At 42.5% G+C, this 25259-nt stretch overlaps 3 protein-coding genes across 4 annotated transcripts in view; 1 reads left to right on the top strand and 2 right to left on the bottom strand.

Annotated features, from left to right (window-relative positions):
* Positions 1–25259, bottom strand: part of LOC108149850 (irregular chiasm C-roughest protein) — a 126952-nt gene that overhangs the window by 79098 nt on the left and 22595 nt on the right. Inside the window, exon 2 of the mRNA XM_041709872.1 lies at positions 15375–15546. Coding sequence (XP_041565806.1) covers positions 15375–15432 — 58 coding nt within the window. The 5' untranslated portion in view covers positions 15433–15546. The remainder of the gene's footprint in view (positions 1–15374; positions 15547–25259) is intronic.
* Positions 8–3038, bottom strand: LOC108149851 (axoneme-associated protein mst101(2)). Of its 2 annotated transcripts, none has more exons than XM_041709874.1 (2): positions 508–3038; positions 8–436 (listed from the first exon to the last, which is right to left on the bottom strand). In XM_041709874.1, the coding sequence occupies exon 1, from the start codon at positions 2852–2854 to the stop codon at positions 554–556; it is 2301 nt and encodes a 766-aa protein (XP_041565808.1). In that variant the 5' UTR covers positions 2855–3038; the 3' UTR covers positions 8–436; positions 508–553. The 2 variants fall into 2 exon arrangements, with proteins under 2 accessions (XP_041565808.1, XP_017133216.2); XM_017277727.2 differs by having other exon boundaries at positions 8–441; positions 508–3037.
* LOC108149845 (axoneme-associated protein mst101(2)) lies at positions 4813–7732 on the top strand. The gene has a single exon (XM_041709873.1). It carries the CDS (start codon positions 4898–4900, stop codon positions 7277–7279), a length of 2382 nt encoding a protein of 793 aa, XP_041565807.1. The 5' UTR covers positions 4813–4897; the 3' UTR covers positions 7280–7732.

Raw genomic sequence — 25259 nt, 5'->3', positions numbered from 1 at the left:
GGCCAAGTTTTCGTGGGGGAAGATTTTATTATAAAACTAAATAAAGTGAAAGAAAATTCATGACAGCTTAAGGGGTCAAAAAACATTTTGTTATCGGGATAAACTATCGTCGAAGGCAGGGAATGACGTTGATGGCCTGGACACATGGGCCTTTTAAAGACCCATCGCCACAGCTTTTATATACCATAGGCTTTTGACGACACCGACAGCATTTCATTTATGTCGTCTAAGTTGGTCAAGACCACGGTGGCGATCGCAGAGCGATCGCCCAGTTGGTGCAGTCGTTCACATTTGACAGCTGTTCTTCAAATATGGAACCAAATTAAACTTGTCCCGCGGAATCTGTTGCATCAACTGGAGGACAAGCGGTCTTGACGTCTCGCCGTCGTCCTCTAAACCATATGTGTCGTGTCGCCAGTGGGCGCAGTATCAGCCTCTAGTCTTTGTAGAATCGCAGTTATTGAGAGAAATTTCGAAAAATACGCTTAATATGTTCAAAAAGCATACCGTAGTCTTTTCATATCTGCTTTACTTGGAAAAGTCAGCCTTGATTTTATTCAGCAGATCCTCCGTTGGGTGGTGTCTTCTTTTTTTCGACTTCTCCTTGGCAATCGCTTTTTTTCTTCTGATCAAATTTATCACATTCTTTCAAAACCTTATCCTCTTCACATTTTTTTTGCAGCTCTTCTTCCTCTTGTTGCTTTCTTAGTTCTTCCTGTTTCGCAATATCCTCAATTTTTCGATTCAGAATGCTTTCTTCTTTCTTTAGCTCCGCGAGCTTTTTCTTCAGCGCCTCGCATTTTTTCTTCTTGGCTTCCTCTTCACATTTTTTCTTTAAAGCCTCCTCATCGCATTTTCTTAGTTGCTCTTCAACTTTGCATTTTCTCTTTTGCTCTTCCTCTTCGCATTTCTTTTTAAGTGCTTCTTCTTTGCATTTTTTTACAGGATCTTCCTCATTGCATTTGGGCTTTGAATCCTCCTCTTTATCTTTTTTCTTCAACTCTTCTTCTTTTTTTATTTCCTCTTCACGTTTTTTCTTTAGCCCTTCACATTTTTTTCTTCGAGCTTCCTCTTCGCACTTTTTCTTTACATCCTCAGCGCTTTCTTTTTTTTCGCATTGTTTCTTCAGCTCACATTCTTTTTTCTTTATATCGTCCTGTGTTTTCTTAAGCTCTTCGCATGTTCTCTCTCGTTCTTCCTCTTTACATTTTTTTATTCTCTCCTCCTCTTCGCACTTTTTCATCCTCTCTTCTTCATCGCATTTTCTTTTGAGCCTTGCGTCTGCACATTTTTTTATAAACGCACACTTTTCGATATCAGCTTCCAGTTCCTTCATTTGACACTCTTTATTTTTTTCATCATCCTCGCATATTTTTAGCATTATTTTCTTCACTTCCGCGGAAATTTCACAAAAATCGACATTATTTTTTTCAGTTAATTCTTGAATAAGCGGGCAATTGTCTTTCCATTTCTTCTCTACGCACTTCTTGATATTTGCTCTTCCAGAGTCCTCAGTGCCCGTGCAGTCGGTGAGATTGTCTTCGACTTCTTCCTGTTCCTCGCACTTATTCTCCTTTTTTGGTTCGCCCCAGGACTCATCACACATTTTCCTGATGACCATTGTGCGGCACCTTTTTTTTATTTGCTCCTTAAGACAACCCTCGACGGCATCCACTTTCTTCTTCTCCTTGGGACTTAATCGCTTTTGGGCCTGACTTATGTCCTCCCATTCTTCCTTTATGCACTCCTCCATCTTTTGGTCATATGGAGACTTGGTCTTTCCCCCTGAAACTTTAGGATCTTTTGGACATTTAGTATCCTTTTTGGGCGGCACTGGGCAGATCTGATCCTCTTCTGTGTTCTCTTTCATTTTTTTGTCGTTCTTGGCGTTGTTGGCTTCATTCTCTAATTTTTTTAAATCGGTTTCCACTTTAGCATCTATTGGGCATTCCTCCTCTTTAGGTTTTTCTTTGTTCTCTATTTTCTTATCCTTGATAGCATCTTTGGGTTTCTCACAAACCTCATTTTGTTTAGAATCTTCGCATTTGTCCTTAGGCACTTCCTTACAATTAACCAAAATGGGAACTTTTGCAGGGTCGTCTTTCTGTTTTGGCGATTGTTTAGAGTCATTTTTACCTTTCCCTTTTGGTTCGTCCTTGGAATTATCCTTTTTGATATTCTTCTTGGCGCTTTCAGTGTTTCCTTCTTTCTTTTGATCCTCCTGGCACTCCCATTCCTCCAACTCTGCTTTAAGGAGTTTGGCAGTGTCATCCATGCACTTCTGGAGCTGTTCGGAATCTTGTGCAATAGCTGCCAGTTTCTCCGTCTCTTTTTCGGTCTGTTTCGCTTTGTGGTCCTCGCACTCCTCCACTGAGCTCTCCTTCTTCTTGGGAGGACACTTCTTCATCAATTCCTTCATTTTCTTCTCTTTGATCAGTCTCTCGTAGAGGAGCTTTAGCTCCTGCTCCTGGCAGTACTTCTGCATCACTGACTTTAGGCAAATTTTCTTGACGCCTGCCATCACGCAGTCCATCAAGTCGCCCATGGCCTTTTGCTCCTCCGCTGTCATGCACTCCACTTTCGCCTTCAGCGCCTTCTCCATCTGCTCGATGCACTTGTGTAGCTCGCTTTTAAGGCGGGCGACATCCTGCTTGGCTGCTTCCTTCTTCATGTCCGCCCTCTTTTTCTTCATTGCAAGTGCTTTTTGCTTCTTGCAAGCCTTATAAGCATCGCAATCCATGAGAGATGGATCGCAGTAGTTGCGCAGCTGGCACTGGAGCACGATGGCCACGGTTCCCCGACTCTGAGGACAGGACATCCCCGTGGCCAGGTAGCCAATAAGTTTTGAGCCCATTGCTTAAATTAGAGCCCCCACGAGCCACTTCTTAAAAACTAAAAAATTTTGTTTGTCGTAATTGTAAAATAGAAATTTAGTAGAAATTGGGTCCGAAAGTTAAAAGAACATAAGCATAAACGGAAAGCATACTCCAAGACGGAAAGCTTACTCTGTTAAACAAATCTTAATTTAACATACAAAAATTTAAAATTTTAGCTACGTCCTATTCCCTCAACGTAAATCACAACATAAGGGTGCATCAAGTACTTAAAATACTTACCGTAAGCCCCCAAACTCAAAAAACAACTTGCTGTAAATTGAGTTTTGAGTAAATAAATGTTACTATTTTTTAAATTATAAAAAAGAAAAACCTGAAAACTAAAACCGAACATTCACTGACCTTTAACTAAAACATACTTTTTCTTCCGATTCATTTCTTAAATCACTGTTTGATCGTTTGATTGATGTTCAGCTACATGAGTACCAAAGACAAAGTAAGTTGCTAAATAAACCCGTTGTGGTCTCGTTTCCTAAGTGGCGTTGAAACAAGTACAAGAGGGGGTAGAACTGACACAATGGAAAATGCTCGCCTTGCCGGCGTCAAAAATTTGCCAATCTTTGCACAAACCTCAGAAATGACAACAGCGCACCAGAGCCACAACCACGACATAGTTACACACACATCCCACCGAAAGAGCCAACGGCAGACAAACACTTTTGTCGAACATAAAATCGAGCACAACTTAATTAAATGTTAAAAGCGCGACCGCAGCGCGTCTGTGGCTGCCAAAGGTGTGAATACGAAGGGGTTGATGGGTTGATGTGCTGATGGGTGAATGGTGGATGGTGGCTGGTGGCTGGGGGTGGGCTTTTCGGGGGGGCAGGGAATGCCCCCGTTATCATCCGGAAAGACGCTGACAGACGCTAACTTCATTTTCGGGGAACTGCTTGAAATTAGCAAACCTGTCAACTGTCAGCGGCGGGAGTGTTTGTGAGTTGAAGTGCGGCCAGATGTTAGTATGCGGGTTGGTGGTAAAATGCTGAGGTGTGAGGCGAGGCCTTCGGCGAAGACAAGAGACAATGCGCCCCACCTGTGCTTCAACACCTTCAACCCCCCGCCTCCCCTATAAGGAAGTTGCCCTGCCAACTTTGCAGTCTATACAGGAGCCTCCATGGGTGGGTGGTGCGCGGTGAATTATGGCATGTCTACTTCCGCCCGCCGACCCATGCGTTGTTTGTAATTTGTTAATTTCCCGCATTTAGAAATTAATTTTCACTTCATGCGCCGCCAAGCAGACAACACAACAGACAGGTGAGTTCGAGTCGGCCTACCAGGCAACACTGTCGCACATAGGTGTGCTTTAACTTTCTGCCGCACACACTGGCATTACAAACTGGCACCGCAATTACGAGTGTGTGCCTCCAACCTCACCTTCACCCCGCTACCCGCCGCCCGCCGCCCACCGCCCACCGCCCACCGAGCTCATTGCGTATTTAAATTCCTTTATGTTGTCATTAATTTCTGCAACTTGTTCACCAGTGTAGCTGTTAATTTTTAAGCGAAAGCTCGGCCCGAGTTTGACACGTTTACATTTTAATTGCGCACATGTGTACGGGGAAATGCTCATTTCATTGTTGATTCGAGCGGGCGTAAATGCGAAAAATGGGTGTGCGGCGTGTAAAACTTTAATTGCTTTATTATGTCGGCCAAGAGCCAGGTGCGGAACATCCCGAGGAAATCCAAATCGCAGCCTACTTTCGCGAGTAATTGGGACAAGAAGCTTGAGACCCCTTTAAGTCTGCAATACTCTGATATTAAGCTGTTACTTTGTTGTTAACTCCACAGTAATTATGACTACTTTTTGCTGAATAATTGCATGGCATAACTGATCTTTCTATATCCTCATCAAGTGCAATCGTGGTTTTATATGAATTTACGACAGTAGAAAACCAAAGTAGACCCAGAATAATCTGTTAAACCCTGCATTTGATTTAAACCTAGTTCCTGAGCCTAACTTTTCTAAATTTGATGTTTCAATTTTAAAATTTAAATTTTAAGTTATGGCGACGACGGGACGTCATCTCTCACGATCTCTTGTGTACGTGCTAAAGCAGTCCAGATGGAACCGAATGCTTTTGAAGTCCCACACAAATTTGCACCCCGTATCCGTTTACTCAGGTCAACCTCGAGTGTTTAGCAGCAAATCCAATGCAGACGATGGTTGTGGTTACAGAAAGAAGGGCAAGAAGTCAAATTGCACATCTTATAAGAAAAATCCCTGTATCGAAGGTGATCAGCCGCCGGAAATGGAAACTCCCGAGCCGGTTAACAACCAGCTGAGGATGCAAAAGAGAAGAAAATTCATGGAGGAAAAGATGTGTAAAGATTTGTCGGAAGATTTGGATTCCAAGTGCGAAGGTGACCCATGTTCATCTAACTCAAAACCAGTTTTGATCAAGGGAAGGCATAAAGTCCGAATCTCTATGAGCTGGGACCAAGTCAACGGCTGTTTGCTGTATCTTTCGAAGCTAAAAGAATCTGGAACGGGCATTCCTCCCGGTCCCACATACCTTAATCACCATCGATCGTTTTGCAAAAAGGTCGATGAGAATAAATGTCAGATCAAAAAGGACGAGGAGGATGACTGCGTTTTTGAGCCTCTGCCAAAGCCGGTTCCTCCTAAATGTACAAGGATATCCAGGAAGCGAAAACATTTACTCGAACTGAAGAAAAGGGCGGCCGAAGCTGAAGCTGTTGGGAAACCGGAAGCGGAATCCTCTGTAAAAAACCTCGACGAATCTGTTGAGGCATTAAAGCACAGCTGCATGCTAGCATCCCAGAAGAAGGATTGTGAGCAAAAGCAGTTCAAGGCCCTTTGCGAAGAATTGCGATCTTCAGAATCGCAAGATGACCCCAAATCGGTAGATAGCCTGGTTAAGTGCATGCTAGCTGGAATAAGAAAAGCCTGTGCCGTTCATGCCCAGAAGATGGTCTGCCAGCAAAAGTACGCCAAGGAAATTGCCGCTGCAGAAGCTGCAAAGAAGGAAAAGGAGAAACGGGAGGGAAAGCCAATAGATTGTGAAAAAGTCGAAGAGGAGGAGGTCGAAGTCCAAAATGGCCGGATGAGTATGGCCGAAAAGAAAAAGGCCCAAGAAGAAGTCGAGCTCAAGCGAATACTTGCAGAAATTAAAGCCAAGTGCAAAAAGCGGCGCGAAGAAGCCGAACTTGAAAAGAAACGTGAAGAGGAAGAAAGAATGAAGAAATGCGAAGAAGCCGAGCGAAAAAAGTGCGAAGAAGCTGAGCGTAAAAAGAAATGCGAGGAAGAAGCGGCCAAAAAGAAATGTGAGGAAGCTGCGGCCAAGAAGAAATGTGAAGAAGCTGCGGCCAAAAAGAAATGTGAAGAAGCTGCGGCCAAGAAGAAATGTGAAGAAGCTGCGGCCAAGAAGAAATGTGAAGAAGCTGCGGCCAAAAAGAAATGTGAAGAAGCTGCGGCCAAGAAGAAATGTGAAGAATCTGCGGCCAAAAAGAAATGTGAAGAAGCTGCGGCCAAGAAGAAATGTGAAGAAGCTGCGGCCAAAAAGAAATGTGAAGAAGCTGCGGCCAAGAAGAAATGTGAAGAAGCTGCGGCCAAAAAGAAATGTGAGGAAGCTGCGGCCAAGAAGAAATGTGAAGAAGCTGCGGCCAAAAAGAAATGTGAAGAAGCTGCGGCCAAGAAGAAATGTGATGAAGCTGCGGCCAAGAAGAAATGTGAAGAAGCTGCGGCCAAAAAGAAATGTGAAGAAGCTGCGGCCAAGAAGAAATGTGAGGAAGCTGCGGCCAAAAAGAAATGTGAAGCTGCGGCCAAGAAGAAATGTGAAGAAGCTGCGGCCAAGAAGAAATGTGAAGAAGCTGCGGCCAAGAAGAAATGTGAAGAAGCTGCGGCCAAAAAGAAATGTGAAGAAGCTGCGGCCAAGAAGAAATGTGAAGAAGCTGCGGCCAAAAAGAAATGTGAAGAAGCTGCGGCCAAGAAGAAATGTGAAGAAGCTGCGGCCAAAAAGAAATGTGAAGAAGCTGCGGCCAAGAAGAAATGTGAGGAAGCTGCGGCCAAAAAGAAATGTGAAGCTGCAGCCACGAAGAAATGTGAAGAAGCTGCGGCCAAGAAGAAATGTGAAGAAGCTGCGGCCAAAAAGAAATGTGAAGAAGCTGCGGCCAAGAAGAAATGTGAAGAAGCTGCGGCCAAGAAGAAATGTGAGGAAGCAGCGGTCAAGAAGAAATGTGAAGAAGCTGCCAAGAAGAAATGTGAAGAAGCTGCGGCAAAACAAAAATGCGAAGAAGCAGCGGCAAAGAAGAAATGTGAAGAAGCAGCAGCGAAAAAGAAATGTGAAGAAACGGCCAAAATGAAATGTGATGTAGCTGCCGCACAAAAGAAAAAGTGTGAAGAACCCGACCAGAAGAAGAAATGAGAAGCCGAGAAGTAACAAAAATGTGAAGGGGCAGAGATAAAGAAAAAATGTGAGGAAGCTGAAACAAAAAACAAAAAAAAGTCAGGAAGCCAAAAAAAAGAAAAAATGTAATGAAGCCGAAAAAAACACAAAATGTGAAATGGCCGAGTTTAAGCAAAAATGTGATGATCTGAAAAAAAAGCTTTAGGGCACAAACTGCGATGCAAAGGAGTACAAAAAAGTAAATTAGGGGTTCCCCAAAAGTTAAAGAGCACGGAGAAGTGAGAGATGGTGTCCCAGGATGAAGGCATGCTACCGGCTGAGTTCTTACTGTAATTTTTGTTTAACAAGATTAAATAAAATTGCATATTGAAATCTGAGAGAAAAGTGCAGAAACTCTGAAACAGAAACTTGGCAAGAACGCGCCCGAATCCATACCAAAATAAAGTCAAAAACTTAATGTTTGCTGATTAATGCTAGTCTTTAAGCCTGGTTGGTTTCAACGCTAAGGCATTAAAGCTGTTGAGCTGGAGGCTGGCTTCATCGTCGGCGGATAAACCACTATTGTTTGGTCGAGGAAATGCCAACAGAGCCGCTAAGTACAGACTTGGTGGGGAACAATCCTTATAAAGAGTGAGTTGAGAAGGCCGGCAAACAATTGTGCCCGCTTGTCTTGTTTATTGTCATCCATCATGCCAAGGCCTCCGGTGGGTGGGTGAGCTTGTCTTCAAGCTCCGATTTGTGGCTGCCAGCCGGCAAGGTGGCCAAATGGGAGATGGGACCTTAACGAGTAGAGTTTACTCATTCAGTCGGCGAGTCGAGAGTAGAGTCTCTTACCCAGCCTCGGCCTCATTTAGACGTTTTGCTGCGCGTTTGCCATTGTCAACTATTCTGCTACCCATCTCCATTGCTCTTGTAACATTTCCACAAGGTTCTTTTTTCCGTTGCTGCTGCTGCTTTTGCTGTGGCTGTGGCTGTAGCTGCTGATTGTTGCACAAGGATTTGTCAAGGATAAAACACTCGAGGGCAGTCAGTCGACATTGTCGTAGTCGTTGTCGTCACCGACGCTGCTTCATCATGGTTACGATTATGATTATGTAGCGTCAGTTGTCCTGGCTCGGTTGAATGGCATCCGGGGTTGGGGTCCTTTTCACACGTGGCACTATGCAATGGTTATTGATTTTCCGAACGGAATGCATTCGAATGCGCTGCTAAGTGCAGTCCGTGTGCCCTTGGATTTGCCAGGACATTGCACTGAGAACTAAAGTGGAAATAAGGAAAACCTATGCTTTCTCGTGCTGGCAGCAAAATTCATTCAGGAAGTTCAAATTTGTTAGGTACGTAATGCACGCTTTAGAGTATTAATACTACCATAACGGGTTTTAAATTACTTATAAAACGTGTAGTTTGCAGTTTGGGGTCAGAATCTGGTGATTTCAGAACCCTTGTGTTTACTTTTTCTTAAAATAGTTTTAGATCAACTGTAGTAAAAACTGAAGTGGTCCTTTATACCTTGTATACAGCCACCATATCATGCTTGGTCCTGTAAAGAATTTTGAAAAGTGTATGGGTATGCTCAACAATGCAGCTAGAATAGAAGTTTTGCTCAAAGCATTTTCTATACACCCGCTATATTTGCAATAGGCGACCTTGGGGCTTACAGCTTACATGCTCTAAATTTGAGTAAATCTATTTGCTCTGGCAAGCGTGCTGCACTTTTTCGGTGTCCCCAATTTCGCTGTTTGCGACAACCCAAATTCGTTTGGCAAACACATTTCGCCAGCCAAATGCCAAATGCAAAGCAGGCAGTGGCAGCCAGCCACTGCGGTTGCCAAATTATATGCAACTGCGGTGGCGTGGGCGTGGCATGCGGTTAGTTAAACAAAAATGCCATGCCCAAAATAACTGGGTCAGAGGCCCAAAGAAATACACTCTCAACGCCAGACGCATTAAAGCCAAATTACCTAGCTGCCGAAACAGTCCGCAGCAGTCAAAGTTCAACGGGGCTACACAGGACGTAACAGTAGTACAACATTGTCTCAAACACTCGACAAAGTTTCGGTTTCACTTTGGTTGTTGCCTCGATTTTGGTCGCTTTCGTTGTTGTCAGCTTCCGGCAGGTCCCACCTGTTCCGCTTGATTGTTCTCGGTGCTTCGGCTCCAACTCCCTCGTCATGAAAGGTTAATGACGGCTGCTGTCAGCGCCGAAGGTCACATCTAACGCCGACACCCAACCACCCACATCGGGCACCATCCACGTTGGGGGGTCAAGCGTGCAGCAGGTAAAAGTTTCGCTTCCCGGACCAAAAAACTCGAGGGACAAGGGCGCTCGGGAAACTCCGGACCTGTGCTAAATAGCAGGGCTTCTGGGAGGGGACTTGGGGAGGGGGGGTAGCAGAGCGTAAAAGTTAAATGAAACGAAACACGTTAATGGCCTCTGGGAGGAAATAAGCGGGGTGGGGGGTTGGTTATGTTGTCCTGAAAGGTGAGAGGCTGTCCTGTTAAAGCCACGCTCCGTGGAAAGTGAAATCGCCAGCTTGGCAAGTTGGCAGTCCTGGCCAAGAGCCGTGTAATAAAATGATATCGTTGGCTTAGTTAAGTAGCAATAAGCTGGAAAAGGTAGCCCGAAATTCGTTGGGCGCCACCTCTCAATCACAGCGTTTCAGGTTGATATTAAGTTATTTAGGCTATTTAGACGCCAAGTGAAGACCTCTTCGGGCATCTCGACTGGGTCGTTAAAGCCAAATTACGGTATATTAGGTTACCGTTAGGCGAGGCGACGACCGACTTTTCCCAACTTGGCCCCCATTTCGGGAATGCCACTACTGCTAATAGTGCTGCTAATTAACATCCTTAAAGCCGTGGTCTTTGCGAAATTTCCCTAGCTTAAAGCCATTCGATTTTCCCTCGCCACACCGAACTTGCACTCAATTGTTAAAGCACACAAAGAAAACGGCGCCAAGAAGCGCAAAAGGAAGGAGCAGCCAAAAAAAAAAGAAAAGTACAAAGAATTATGTATCACTTCGTTTCGACTTACTTCCACTTAATTTATTTTCACTTGCTTTTACCAGCAAAGGGCGAGCAAAAGAAAAGCCGAGCGGATGGGACGGCAACTTTGTCCTGAGCCTGGGAAAACGAAAGAAGTCGAAAAGCAGAAGGAACTGTACAATATACAGTTGGTCAATAAAGTATGGACACATTCAGGGCTTAAAAAAGGTGATATATATCGCATTTATGTGATAAATTACTCAAAGACAGCTGTAAAGGAAATATAATTGAAATAGTTACACGCCTGCACTAATTGATTTTAATTAAATGCATTTGTTATTGTCTTGATTTTATTGATTTTATTCATTATCGAGCAAATAGAGTTAATTATGACATGATGATGCTGGACAAATAAACTTAGCAAAAACAGACAGATTAAATCTTGAATATAATCTTCCTCTTTATCTTCTTATAATTTTAATGAATTTAAATTTATTTAAGTATTTCGCTAGAGAACACAATAACATGATGATTCTCAATAATGAGAAGTCAACAAAATTATTACAAATATACAGACATTTTGATCTAGAAATTCATTTTATCTTGATCTCTTTTAGAAACTAGCCTCGAATGGTATTCAGACTTGGTGTTCCCACTGTCCTCTTTTGGCCAAAAGCGGAAAAGGCCCGCAGGCGTTAGCCAACAACTGGCAACAACTTTAAAGCGGCTTTCCGTCTGTCTGCGAAAAGCATTTGACTTTGCATTTGCCTGCGACTGCAGGTTGCAACGCTTTCGGCCTTCACACCTTTTGTTGGCCTGCTGCTGCTACTGCCGCTACTGCTGCTCCCATTTCCATTTACCATTTTGCACCGACTGCTCGGGCTTCGGAAAACGCCTTTCGAGTGGCCGGCGCATTAATTCTCAGGTGTGCAATTTAGTGTGCGGCCAATTTCGGTCGGTCTGGACAGGAAGAGGAAGCCCAGAAGCGTCTGTTACGTGTTGACCACACGATGGCGTTTTTTAAGGGGGCTTTGGAGGGGCTTTCCCAGGGGTCACTAGAGAGTGAGCTTGAAATGTTAGGAAATTTTAAACGGAAGTTCGCGTTTTCTGCCCTTTGCGGTTCTTATTGTTAGCTGCGTTTCCGCTTTTCTGGTATTTTTGGCCTCTCGTTCTGCGATCCGTGCACGTTTCCGGCTAAAACAACAGGGCTTAAAGAGCTGCTGACCACATTTTTCCACTCACGTCTTTAACGAAAACTTTGAGGCAAACTTTACGCTAAACTTTACAATGGACTACATTTGCTATGCCATGTTTAACAGCACAAAAAAATGACAGCGTAGAAGGTTAAGACGAAAACTATGGACAGCAAAATGGCGCCGGCTATAATTTACAGAGCACGAGCACGACAAAAGCGGTGGAAAAGGAAAATAAATGTATAAGAAGCGGACAACTTGAAAAACTTTTAATAATTGCATTTTGCGCAAACACCAGCAATAGCAGCAGCAGCATCGACTTCAACTGGCGCACATAATAAACTCCGCCACCCACCACCAAGGCCATCCAAAACCACCCACTGCAGCTTGTGCATCGACACCCGAGCAACAAGACAATCAGCTAAGAGATACTCAGATACCCGCCAGTCGGCGGGGGAGAACAGGCGATGACTGGGCCACAAAAATAACCGAAAAGTAATTCCCCCACAAAAGTAAACTTGAGCGAGCGTACAAAAGTCGAGTTTTAAAATAAACTTGCAGCCAGCTCTATTTTTCTTTCCATCGGATCGCCAGGGAACGGGCAGGGCCGCCTTGTTGGAGTTGGTTAGCGAATAGACAAAAGTCGGGGGCGCCACTTGAGGCACAAAAGGCGCATTTTCAATGAAAGAAAAGTGGCTAACTAAGTCGCCGACTTGGCAGCTTCCCCACCAAAACCCATCCTCGCCACCAGTGCAGCAGTTTCGGGCGCCTCAAGAGCCCCTCCTACCCTGTCGTCCCCATTTGTGGGCCAAGAAATATGGCTTGCGGTCGGTGCTCTTGGAAAATCAGTAGCTCCAGAAATTTAAGCAGCTTAAAAATACAAATTTCTGCACTCTCCCGGGACAATATCTATTCAAATGTAGGTTACTTTATGAACTACATTTAAGAAACGAGAGGCGCAAGTAGTAAAATATATCATTAATTGGAAATTAAAGGGGTTTACAGATATTTTTGTGGACACAAAACTATTTAGCTCACCTCCATCAATAATTTATAGAACCTCATAGAAATATTTCAGAAAAACTCTTTTATAAAGACTTAAGTCAGATTGATCCTAAATCTTTTAGTAAAATACAAATTACAAATACTTAATGACGGTTTTAAACCAAATATATTTCTATTAAGCCCCAGATGGTAAATATTTGAGAGCCGGCAAAGTGAAGTATGTTCTAAAGTACCAACCTTGAAAACGTAATAAAAGATAAAATAAAACAACTTGAGACACGACTAATAACCCACGAAAGAAATTAAACGGGTCAATAGTCCACAAAAAGTGGAGGATCACTTAATTAAATACGAAATGGAGCATGTCGTCTAAGTATGACTTTCAACACTTTTACAAAGAATCAAGTCAAAGGGATGGTAAATCCTTTAATAAAGTACAAAGTATTTAATGACGGTTGTAAGGTTTGAAGGTATATTTCTGTAGAACCTCTGATAGTAAATATTTAAGTACAGACTGCTCCAAAGCACTGGAGAGTTGAAATTGCAATAAAAAATACCATAAAACAACATGGGACACGAATAATAAACCATGAGTGCCATGAAACAGGTCAATAATCCACGGAATGTGGCAGATCATCATCTGATTTCATCAACGCCCCCTAATAAAATGAGACCCACTTTATTAAATATGAAATATGCTCCATGGCTGATGTCGTCTCGTATTTGCAATGGCAAACGGCTTCGAGGGTCCTTAGCATGGCCAGCACGTAGCAAACGCAGTACGCTTAAATACATGAGATAAAATGCCGGACATTAAGTCCCAGGGGAAGGACGTTCACAGCATTCGCATCCAAGGTGAAATGCCAAAAACGAAGGCGAGTGTGTGGTATATCTGGCCAAATTACATGCTCAACTTGCGTGTGTCAAAAGTGCGAAATTGAAATGCTTTAAAATTTAACATTTCGGCCCGGCACACATCAAAGAACGGGTAAGATGCAGCTGCCAGGATGCGGCAAGGACTACGATCCGTGTTGGTGGGCAAACATTTTTATGCAAAAATATTTTGCATGTCACTCGCATCTGCGAGGAAGGCGACGGGTTGGTGTTGTTGTAGCCTGGTCTGTGTATTTGCCACAGACTTTTGCATGCATAACAAGTCGGCGAAGCGGACGGGCGGACGGACATGCAAACAGAGCAAAAAATGGCCGAAAAGGATGGGAAATTCTGGAGGTGGTTTGTAAATGGGGAAGGAAAAGCCACGCACACAGCCAGACAAGAAGGAAAGGCAGCGCCGGCAGCAGGAAGCGCATACAAAACTTTAGCGGGAACCGGTCGCATTTCGTAATCTTTGCAAATAAACGCGTGAAATTCCAAGGCGCACCACAGTGGGCCATGTGGTGGGGTGGTTCAAGGGTGGTTCTAGGGTGGCTCCAGGATGGCTCTAGGATGGTTCTAGGGTGGCTCTGGAATGGTGCTGCCACAGTCGCCAGTTGGCCGACATGTGCGCGCCATTTTTGGCATACAGCTCACACGCGAAATTGCGCATGCAGATTAAAATTCTTGAACGCGCATTTCCGTTTCCGTGCGCTGTGTGCGAACTGTCGGGGAAAATGCCGGGCATTTTCTCGGCTCTTGCAGCACGGGGGAGTGCTTGAATTTCCACTTCAGTTCGGTTTTTGCTGTGTGTTTGCAGTGCTGATTGCAACCTTGAAGTGACCCCGTGTTCAATGAAGTTGTGAGCGGTTGCGAATACTCAATAAAATTTGTATCGAATGCGACAGCTTGTTAGGGATTTTAGGAGGATATTCGCCGGATTTGATTAGAAAAGTCGTTTACCTAAAACAAATATTGATTTACGTTACAAGGATACTAAAGTGAAAGAGCACGAATGTGCTTGTGATTTTTTAAGAGCTCTTAGTTAGCAAACACCAGACTTTTACATTTTGATTCAAATATGCCTTGATTAAAATAAAATTTTCAGATGTTTACCATTTAAATAAGAGAATGTTTTTCTTTTTGAAATCTTCTGTTTGTTAATTTTTTTAATAAACAAACTAAAGTCATAAGCCCGACGATATACGCTACTCAAGACACAGCCTAATAAGGTATTGCACGTTTGCTAAGCCCAATACTCTACTATATCATATCATATAACTCAAACGCCAAATGTCAAACGCAGATGTCACCTAATTAGAGAGGAAATTTGTGATTTCATCAGTGATACTAAATATATTGTTTGGCCACAAATAAAAGAATTGAAGCTACTCACAAAATAAATCACAATGTCGCATATTACTCATACGCCGCGTGTACCTAATAGACATTGACAATGGCATATTACTCATTGCATTAGAGGGAAAAACCGAGAGAGGGGCGTTGAATTCTGCTTATTTACAGACAATAGCCATTGATATGCAGGACCTGTTTTTGTTAGCCTGTAGGATGCCAAAAACCAGAAAACGCCCAGGGTCAGCTTTCTTCGGCTTCGTTTCTCCATTTTGGCCCCCAAAACGCACATCAAATAAAAGAAATGGCTTTGTTTGCTGCATGTGGCATAGAATATCAAGCTGATATGGGGATGAGCGCCGGATCACAAGGATGAAGATGAGGATGAGGATGAGGATGAGGATGAGGATGTGGACAAGGATGTGGGTACGGACGAGGGTAAGCTGCTGTGCTGGTGTGCTGGCGCATAAATAATGTGACCTGCCTGACTGCGATTATCTGTGAACTATTTTTCACACGTTGCCGGCATACAAAGTGGTCCATTCTCTCTGCCCCGGCAATATATGAGCTGCTTGGCCTGCTGAGGCCACTTGGCCCATTCATTTCCACATCCTGCCCACACATAAAAAACATATGTTGAAGGGGAAGGGGGGGAGGGGTTGAGGCAAGATTTGCCATAGTTTTTTCGGCTGTTGGCTACTTACATTGTACTGAAATAATGAACAATAATATCCAGAGGCGTCGATCGAATGTCGGTCTCATGACTTCATCACTTATCCCGGGATTCGTTGTATGGATTTTCCTGTTCGACGTTTGTTTTCCGTCCGAAACCGCTCAGCTTTCAGGTTGGCACATGTGTACTATTTGTAGAGGAATCTGCAAAACGGACATTTAATTAGAATGGAAAGCAGCAAAAATTTGTTAGTCCAATTAAACAGCAAGAAAGCGGTAAGGTATGGTGGTTGAGAAAAATCTAACAAATGTTTGCACATGAAATTAATTAATTTTCGACAAAAACTTTGTTGCATAACGCTAGGCGGATTAAAAGGATGGAGGAGGACCCAGAATAGAGACATCAGGCGGCAGCATTTTCGACAGCATTTTGTCTGCAGTGTTTGGAGTGCAGCGCAAACAAAGAGACGACAACGAGTGGGGGAGACTGTGGCACTCGGACTCGTCAAAGCGTGCCCATACTTTCCCCCAGCACTGTATACTGGCTGCCCGGGCTTTGGCTGGCTGGCGACACAAGGCAAACAAAATTAGCAGCAAAGCTGACGGAGCTGTTAACGAATTGACGTTGCCAGGACTCCCAGAGATTCCCTCACTCGTGGCTGGGTTGAGTGGTCCTCGAATATGCATATGTGGAATCTGAAAAAGGACTGAAGAAGTGGAGATGTGGAGATGTGGAGAAGTGGAGAGTGGAGGAATGGGAACGAATGGAGAATCTGAGCCCAATCAAAACTCCGTTACAAAGTTGTCCAACAAGGTCTTACCAATCTGGAGTTGTTACGCTTTGGCTTTGCTATTTGCCGGACACAAAGGTTTCGATTTACATCGAAAGCAATTTCGAGTGCACAATGTACAAGGGGTGCGGCCTAGTGGAGACCACTGTACACAGTGCCAAATAATGCCGCTCTGCATATGCTTGTGTGGAAGCAAACAGTGGGTGCAACAACTATGCGGCCACCAACGCACAACAATGACATCATTGGGCAAACATATCACGCGATCAATTTGTCAAACAAGCTGCAGCAACAGTAGCAGCAACAGTAGCAGCAGCAGCAGCAGCAGCAGCAGCAGCATCAGCTGCAGCAATGGAAGCAAACAACAGCAGCAACATCAGTAAAATCAGCAATAACATCAGCAGCAGCAGCAACAGCAACAACTGCAACAGCAACAACAGTTGACCCCGGAGCAACATAAATGAAGCAACCGCTGCCATGGGGGAAAACACTGACAAACAAGCAGAGCGGAAAAAGAGGGGAAGCCCCCGCCATTGTGGCCCACAAAATTGACAGCAACAGCAGCGACATTTGACGCACATCATCAATATGCGACTATGCATATGGCCACCTCGAAACCAAACCCTGGCCCCTGGTATCTGGTATATCTGGTATCCCATGACATGTCGCACAGCTGTCACTATGCCAGGCCAACAACGAAGCGCTGTGACAAACTATTACATGACTATTGTATGTTAACAGAAGCTCGAAGGTTGACCAAAGTCGGCCGAGAGTCAACTTAACGGACATCAGCAGATGCATTGAAAGTCCCTCGACCTTTCTTTGTCATATAAATCAAGCATATGGTGGCAAAACCATTAAGGGCAGGTGCTGTCGAGAGGGAGCAGCCACTAGTTCTCCACATTTCGTGCACGTTTCCCCAGCGAAATACTTAAAAGCCGGTGCGCTCTCTTATTTATGGTCAAAATGTGAAGTGGTCTTTGGTTTATGGCCTTTAAAATGGCCTGGGATGGAAAAGAGAAAACGAAAGTAAATCCGTTGAAAAGCAAGACCAGAATATTGCGTTCGTACTCGGTAAAAACCAATACACAATAATCATAATAATTCACAACGAAGAACAGGTTTGGAAAATTTCACCTCTGGTTTTCATCCTTTATTGATATTCATGAATGTTAAACTCCTTAGAACTATTTTTTGTTCAAATATAAATGGGATTTTATAAGCCACCAATTAATGGAAACTCTATGCCTAATCGAGCTTTAAAATTATTTAAGCTGCCCAAAAATATGAAAAGAACTTTGAAACTTTTACACTTTTTTGCTGTTGACGATTTTCCAACCGAATAATTGCCTTGCTCCGACCAATGAACAAATCAATAATCAAGCGAAGCAAATGCCCTGATAAACTGTTGAATAATTAGAAAATGCCAATTATAAGTGTTGTTTTTGAGGGCTGTGCAAACCAATTTAAATAAAAGCAAAACTGAAAGTGGAGATGTTACAGCAACTGCCATTTTAATCGCCGCAATTTTAAAGCCATCATCAGCAAACTCATGATAATAGCAGCGATACATAAACAATAAAAGCCAATGGTATGTAAATTTTACCAATTTACCGCAACAATGCAAACGATCCCGGGAAATTGTTAGATGGGTGACCAAAAGGGGGAAATTCGGATGAAATCATTTCGTCGAGCTTTGTAAAACTGCAAATGTGTTGCAGACGAACATTTTTGGTTAACCGCAAAACATCAGGCAATAGAGGCGAGTGCCAGGCGAAAACCAGTTGGGCAAACGCAAATTAAATTTACAAAACCGATACCGAAACCGAAAACTGAACCATCCATTGACGCAAGTTCATTTACAGCTTGAATTTTTATTTCATTTCGAGCTCGCCTTGAAAAATCATTCCATTGACAAGTTTCCCCAATAATTGACGGGGTGAAAAACAATAAAAGAGCGTGTGCCATCCCATTCATCCATCTGCGGTGGCTTTATTGATGGCAAATGAATTGCCAGCGCGAGGAGCGGAAAATAAATAAAAATACAAACAGAGCGGCGAGGGAATAGTCTTAATTTTTCATTCCGCCATGGCTGCATTAATATGCGTAATTAAATTTTTCGGTCCTTGTATTTGCTTTTAATTTCGCAACTTTTAATTGCATTTGCGATGAGCAAACATAAAATGAATCTAATGCATTCCATTATTGCAGATTATTCTGATTTACGGAGATTTATTTTAGAGCCGCCGTTAAAAAAATGCTTTAAAAAGCCTCGTCGAATAAACTTTAGATAGCCAGTTAAAGTTTGGTGATTTCCCACCTGAGAAGCGACACCTGGATCCTTTTCACTGGCCCAGCTGACACTTGTAGGTGGCCCTAATCAAAGGCAACACTAAGCTGCTGCTCTGGGAAACCGGATTGGGGAAGGACGAAAAGGAGCAGGGTTAGCCAGGACCCGGACAAATGCAAAGTTAAACAACTTCGACAGTGTTGCCGCACAGTTCATTGTTCGGGGTTCGGGTTTTGGGGTTCGGGCGATGGGGAAGGAGCAGCCCTCATCCTCCTTTCACTATCACAATTTCCACATCGACGCGCTGCGCTTTCCCTTCGAACCACTTGAACAAATTTTTCTTTGTCTTTTGCATGCCCTTACCCATTTTCCGCCTTTCCACCGACAACATGACTTATGTGGCTTGGAGCGAAACAAATGTGGAAAGCACAAAAGTCAACATATTGAATAATGATTGGTAGGCGAAAAACGAGCCCCCCTCGTGGGGGGAAAGAAAGTTAGAAATGGGTTTTCCCATGTTTCACTTTTGTCCCTTGTCTGTTCTTTTCCCCCTGCATAATCATAGGCCATAAATTTTTCGCTGCAAAAAAATTAATGATGCGAATTTTGACGTTGCTGCTGTTTTGGCTTTTATATGCCTTCTGGATTTTTATCGAATTTTAGAACTTTTCGCATGTGAATTGGATAAGAATGTCCGATAATTACGAATTCGAAATTGATTGATAATGCCACGCGGCTTACAAGCCCCCTCCTATTTGAAAAGGAATTTCTGATTAATTGGATTAAGTCAGAGAAATCTAGTAAAACTCAAGACCGACTTTAAGCCCACTTCTGAAATGAGCCCAAACAAAGGTAGCTGAATGCCAGGTCAAGTCGCCAGACAGACCAACTCAAGACAATGCCCAGCAGGCAACTGGCATTTTGCCATGTGGGTTACCTGGAAACTGAAAGCCTCGAAGAATGCCATTCGATTACGGCGGAGTGGCATGGAAGCCCCATTCAGGCAATACCATATGGCCGAGAAGGCCACCGACGGAAGCCAAAGAAGCGTCAAAAAACAATCAAGCGGGTAAATTGAAGTCAACAACTAGTTGCAGACAAGTTTTCCCAGAAATGACAGACAATGAAAACAGAAAAGTTCTAAGAAAATTGACGAATATGTGAAATGGTATTGAATTTATAATCGTAGATAGGTCCTTAGGCGATTTTTAAACATTTTACATATCAAAGTAAAAAAATTCAACAAATTTACAACAAATTCTTTACAACCAATATAAAAAACAAAAAAAAATATGGTTTCCCAAACTATTTTATCTCTAGGTAATTAAGAAATTTTGATGCTTGAAATTTAAAATTTCTTTTTCAGCATTTAAAAGAAATAAATAAGGTATAAAATAAAGTAAATAATTGTGCCATAAAAAAATCATAAGTATTGTTATTTAAATTTTCAATAAATAGTTAAAGCAGCCAATTGTCCCCTTAATAATATCTGAACATCTTCTTTTATATTTATACATTCAATCAAATCAACTTTCCTTAACGACTCACTGTTAACTTCGATGTGGGGCAACTTTTTATCTGCGGGCAAGCCTGAATAAGCTCGAAGGGCTCGATCGAGAATCAAATTAAAATTTCATGCTTTAACATTGTGTTCCAATTACTGTCGCAAACAATTTATACGCATGCCGTGGAGCTGGAGGACCAGGATCTACCCTAGTAGTGCCAGCCAACCCAGAAACCAATTTTTCAACCCAAAACTTTGTCCGTAGCCGGGAGGATGGAATATGGAATATGGAATATGGGAAATGGGAAATGGGGAAATGGGCGGCTGGCAACCCAATTCGGGCTGCCAATGCCAAACGGGTCGTTGTTATGTCATGAAAAATGCATTTTTCAGTACACAATAATAATATATGTAACACAATAAATTGCGAAACGCAAAAAACCAGCTGGAGGGATCGGGGGGCTGGGTCTGAGACTGGGGCTGGGGCTGGTAGAAAATGTTATAAAATTGTTATCGAGCGCATAATAGCAAATGTTGCAAAATAACTTTTGACAAAGTGCACTCAATATCACACAAGAGGCAGCTGAAGGACCACCAATAAGAGGACGAGAGTGTGTGCGAGTGACTGGCACAATGAAAAATCACAGAATGCAAAGGCAGCAAAACTGCAGGCGAGAGTTTGTATTAGGAAAGAAATAAAAGCCCGGGGAATATCGGCACATAAATTGTCACAGCTCGATGAAAAGTCAGGGCGATCATTGGATTCGTTCAGCCTGAAAATGATAGCCACTGGCAGCGAAAAGAGGCAGTGAAAACTCAAATTAAACTTCCATACCGCCAACGTATTTCTCGTCATCGCCTTTTCACCACTTTTCCTGCCGCCTGTCAAGCCGTGGACGTATAAACCAAATTACGCCAACACATGTGCCGCAAAATATGCAACAATTTGAAGCAGCCAGGAAAAAGTGGAAAAAAGAGGAAAAATGGAAAATGGAGAATGGAAAATCCTAGGCGTGCTCGCTTTTTTTTTCCGCGGGTGAGTGGAAAACGGGGCACTAAAAATTGCAGCGCATAACTTTAGGCATTTTCCTGCAACTTGAAGGGACCGCTCGGTGGGGGGAGGGAGGGGGCGTGGCATGTCTGTTGCATGCCTGTTTGCGCCCGAAACAATGGCTTGCATATGTGGCGCCTAAAGTTATGCCACGCAATGGTTCGAGGGGAGCTCACCCGTGCGGGTGCTAGAATGTAACTATTAGTTGCACATAGCCATGCAGCGGCGACAAATTCCCGGGCTAGTCACTAGGCCATTGTGTTGACAAGCCCGAAAATCGGGTCAGTAGTAAATCAACAAAACAACTCGCCCGACGGCGAACAATGGCAATCATTGTTTTGCGGCTGGTGAAAAATGCATGCTGCATAGTTTTATGCCCGTTGATTGCCGGCCATAGAAAATGTGCATGCACGGAGCGCGGAAATTTCCCATTTATTTTTCGGTTTGTCGAATGCAAAAACCAAATGTAATGAATCGATGAGCGGCAAGGCCAATCGTCGAAAATAAACGAAAAGCAATATGAAATCATATCCGGGCATTCATGGAATCCCTAGAGGTTTTGAAACAATTGCCTTTTGAATAATGCAATATTATTCGGTTGAAACAATTTTTAGTTCACTTAATATGTTTGGCCCCTTAAAAAATTCTATGTGAGTAAACGAAACGAATTTTAGATACGTGGAAAATATTTAAAATATTGTTCTAGTTTTCTATATATTTATACCCTTGCAGAGGGTATTATAATTTCAGTCAGAAGTTTGCAACGCAGTGAAGGAGACATCTCCGACCCTATAAAGTATATATATTCTTGATCAGCATCACTAGGCGAGTCGATCTAGCCATGTCCGTCTGTCCGTCTGTCCGTCTGTCCGTCTGTCCGTCTGTCCGTCTGTCCGTCTGTCCGTCTGTCCGTCCGTTTATATGCAAACTAGTCTCTCAGTTTTAAAGCTATCTGCATGAAACTTTCCCAAAAGTTGTCTTTCTATTGCAGGTAGTATATAAGTCGGAACGAGCCGGATCGGACGACTATAGCATATAGCTCCCATAGGAACAATCGGAAAAATAAAGGAAAAAAAATTATAACTTTGCTGTTTTTTAATTTTTTGTTTAGTTCTTCGACATTTAGTAATGGTTAAATATTTCCGATTTACGGTTTAAATTTCATCAAAATCGGACGACTATAGCATATAGCTCCCATAGGAACAATCGGAAAAATAAATGAAAAAAAAATTATAACTTTTCTGTTTTTTAATGTTTTGTTTAGTTCTTCGACATTTAGTAATGGTTAAATATTTTCGATTTACGGTTTAAATTTCATCAAAGTCGGACGACTATATCATATAGCTCCCATAGGAACAATCGGAGAAATAAATGAAAAAAATTATAACTTTTCTGTTTTTTAATTTTTTGTTTAGTTCTTCGACATATGGCAATGTTGAATTATTTCAGAATTATGGTTTAAATTTTATCAAAATCGGACGTCTATATCATATAGCTCCCATAGAACTAATAAAAATATATAAAATAACTATCTAATAATTGAGCTGCAAATCATCATAGCTTCACTGTTTTTCAGTATATACTGAAGTAAATCATAATTTAAATGTTTTCAAAAGTATTTAATTCATGCAATAGCTGCAAGGGTATATGAACTTCGGCTTGCCGAAGTTTGCTTTCTTTCTTGTTTTTTTTTTTTTTATAAAAGTTTATGTACTATGTACTAAAATGTTGTTACATAAACTTCTATATATATTCAACAACATTCCATGATTTGCACAAACAATTCTCCCAAATAAAGTACTCCGCTAAATAAATATGTTCGAATTTTAAAACATGAGTAGTTTTCAATGGCCCTACAAAAAAATATAATTAAACGCTTTCGTTTGATGGCATATTTTAAAACCAGAAACTGTTTCGTAATAAGACTATAGAAATTTCAGAAACACCAAGTGCAGACAGTAATTTCACATAACTATTTTATATCACGTTAAATACCTCGCGGCATTCCACTTTAGTCCGCAATCTGTGTCCTTTCTCGTGATACGGAAGCATTTTGGCGAACTTTTTATGGCATCCAGCCTCGCTGACGTTAATGGGTTAACTTAAGTGCTGGCTTAAAGCCCACATGCCAACATCAGCTATCAGCGCTTCCGTGCACACTTGAATTCACACACAAAAAGAGGGGTCTGATTGAAAGCATGGGTCGTGGGGTCAGGGGCGAAGAGGTAAAGAGAGAGAGAGCGAGACAGCGAGACAGAGAAGGAGACAGCAAATCCCATGGCGGGGAAGTCCCGACTGTGGTGATTAATCAATAACCACTCAGCGGCTGGAGCCAACCGATTTAATGGACACAGAATGATGAAACCGCCCGCTGTCTACATTTCGCTGAGAGAGTGCATGTGAATGTGGGTGCATTAAATGCGCTGGAGGCTACTTTTAGGCGATGGCCCCGATGCCAGGCAGAATGTAATGAAAACGAGGCCAAATGCATGGCCTGGAATCTGCAATCTGGCCTCTTTCAGTGTGCAACCAAAATTTCTCATTCGGGCTTCGATTATGGGCGGCTCCGGTGAAATTGAGATGGAGAGTGTGGACTCTATTTTGGACATTAGGCGCTGCGCCTTTTTGGCTCACACTGTTCTTGGCATCGAGTGCAGTTCCAGGTCACTAAACTGGCTAAACAGAGAAAAATTAGTCTGAATTTTTCGTTGTGTTTTCAAATTTTTACACTTTAAAATAATCGTTTATTTGTAGCGCTATAATATCTAAAACTACACAGTTAAAAATTCAAACAGTTTACTTTACACAATGGGATAGCGTTTTAAAGCTAAAAAAAACTCATCAAAAAACATAAAGGGATAGTGTGATTTTTACTGTACCAGCAGTTACAATTAATGTTTTTTAACCATTTTGGTCCTTTGCAGCATTGGGGAAGTCGGTAAATAGTACAAAATAGTTAGCTGTAATATATAGTGACTTCGAGTTTCGTATTATTCTTTTGTTTTTCCATGTAAAATGGTCGGGTAGCATTCCATGATTAAAGTGTGATTTTTATCGAGCAAACGCTTAGAGGCAACAGGCCAAGACAAACAGACCGTCAGATAGACACGATTGTCGTCATAAATTTCGGTGGAACACGACCAAGTTGGAGCCAAACACGCAAGCCCACACACATACTGGCTCGACCGCTGACCCACCTGGAAGTAAGCAACACAAACACCTGCACACACACACACACACACACACACACACACACACACAACAAACACACATGTGCAGAGCGGAAGCCACATGAAACATGACCCTCGATACAAGCGGAAAAGTTTGCGTGCCAAACAAAACACACTGCCAAAAGGTGAGACAGAGACACGGCAAAGATGAAAGCCAAAAAGTCACCTGCAAAATCAGAATGGAGAACCATGCCATGCATGAAGCTGGTGTGCGGAAGCAAGAGGGCAGATGCGAGCGAAAGGGTCGGAGACACTCACTTGCATGCGGCACGAAGTGCCTGGCGACACCGGAGTGGCAAACATTTAAAAACGCATTTCATTCGCATATCTACGTCATACCGGAAATTCTATATCAACGCAAATTGTTTATGGCCAAACAAGAGGGAAGCTCGGGGAAAAATAAAGTGGGTGAATGTGTAAGATATATGCGAAAAAATAGCAACAACCTGTGGCCAAGAACGACGAGTTTAAAATTGCTCTTTGATAAAGGAAAATTATTAAAAAATAATATTGTTCTGAAGGAACTGGAACTACTTTCTATAAAAAAAAAATATTTTTCTCTTACTCTTTACGCTCTATCTGAAAAAAAAAAATTTAAGTAAGTTTAAGCTTAAGCTATATAATTAAATAACCTCTATAACCCTTATAATTAAATATAATATATATTCGTCATGTTTTTCTATTATTTTTTCTTAAGTATTTTAAGTTCCATGCTTAACTGGCTTGTGTGGTCGGTTTTATGGACGGGTAACATGAGTCGTTTTTTACTTAAATGTAGAGCTGAGTCTGAATTTCAGTGAGACGAGCTTTTTAATAACACTAAGTGGATAAGGTCGAAAAAAGGGGACGGAAACACGAACAGAGTTCAAAAGAGGACAACAGAGACAAGTTTTGTGTTTATCCTTTTTCCAGCGCTTATGTGGCGTGCCAAATGAAAATATAGCTAGAGAGCCACGCCAATATATTTATGTTGGTATTTGTTTTCGTGGCTGTGTCGAAACGTTTAACCCGCCATCGAGGTTAATTAAAAGCAAAGCGCGCCCAAAACTAT

The sequence above is a fragment of the Drosophila elegans genome, unplaced genomic scaffold, assembly GCF_018152505.1.
Source record: "Drosophila elegans isolate 14027-0461.03 unplaced genomic scaffold, ASM1815250v1 contig_520, whole genome shotgun sequence".
NCBI classification, from domain to species: Eukaryota; Metazoa; Arthropoda; class Insecta; order Diptera; family Drosophilidae; genus Drosophila; species Drosophila elegans.
The sequence above is the reverse complement of the archived record's forward strand: the minus strand, read 5'-3'. Positions and strand labels throughout refer to the sequence as shown.

Bases quoted from the DNA above. Each gene is read 5' to 3' on its own strand.
- LOC108149851 (XM_041709874.1), bottom strand. From the start codon at position 2,854: ATGGGCTCAAAACTTATTGGCTACCTGGCCACGGGGATGTCCTGTCCT.
- LOC108149845 (XM_041709873.1), top strand. From the start codon at position 4,898: ATGGCGACGACGGGACGTCATCTCTCACGATCTCTTGTGTACGTGCTA.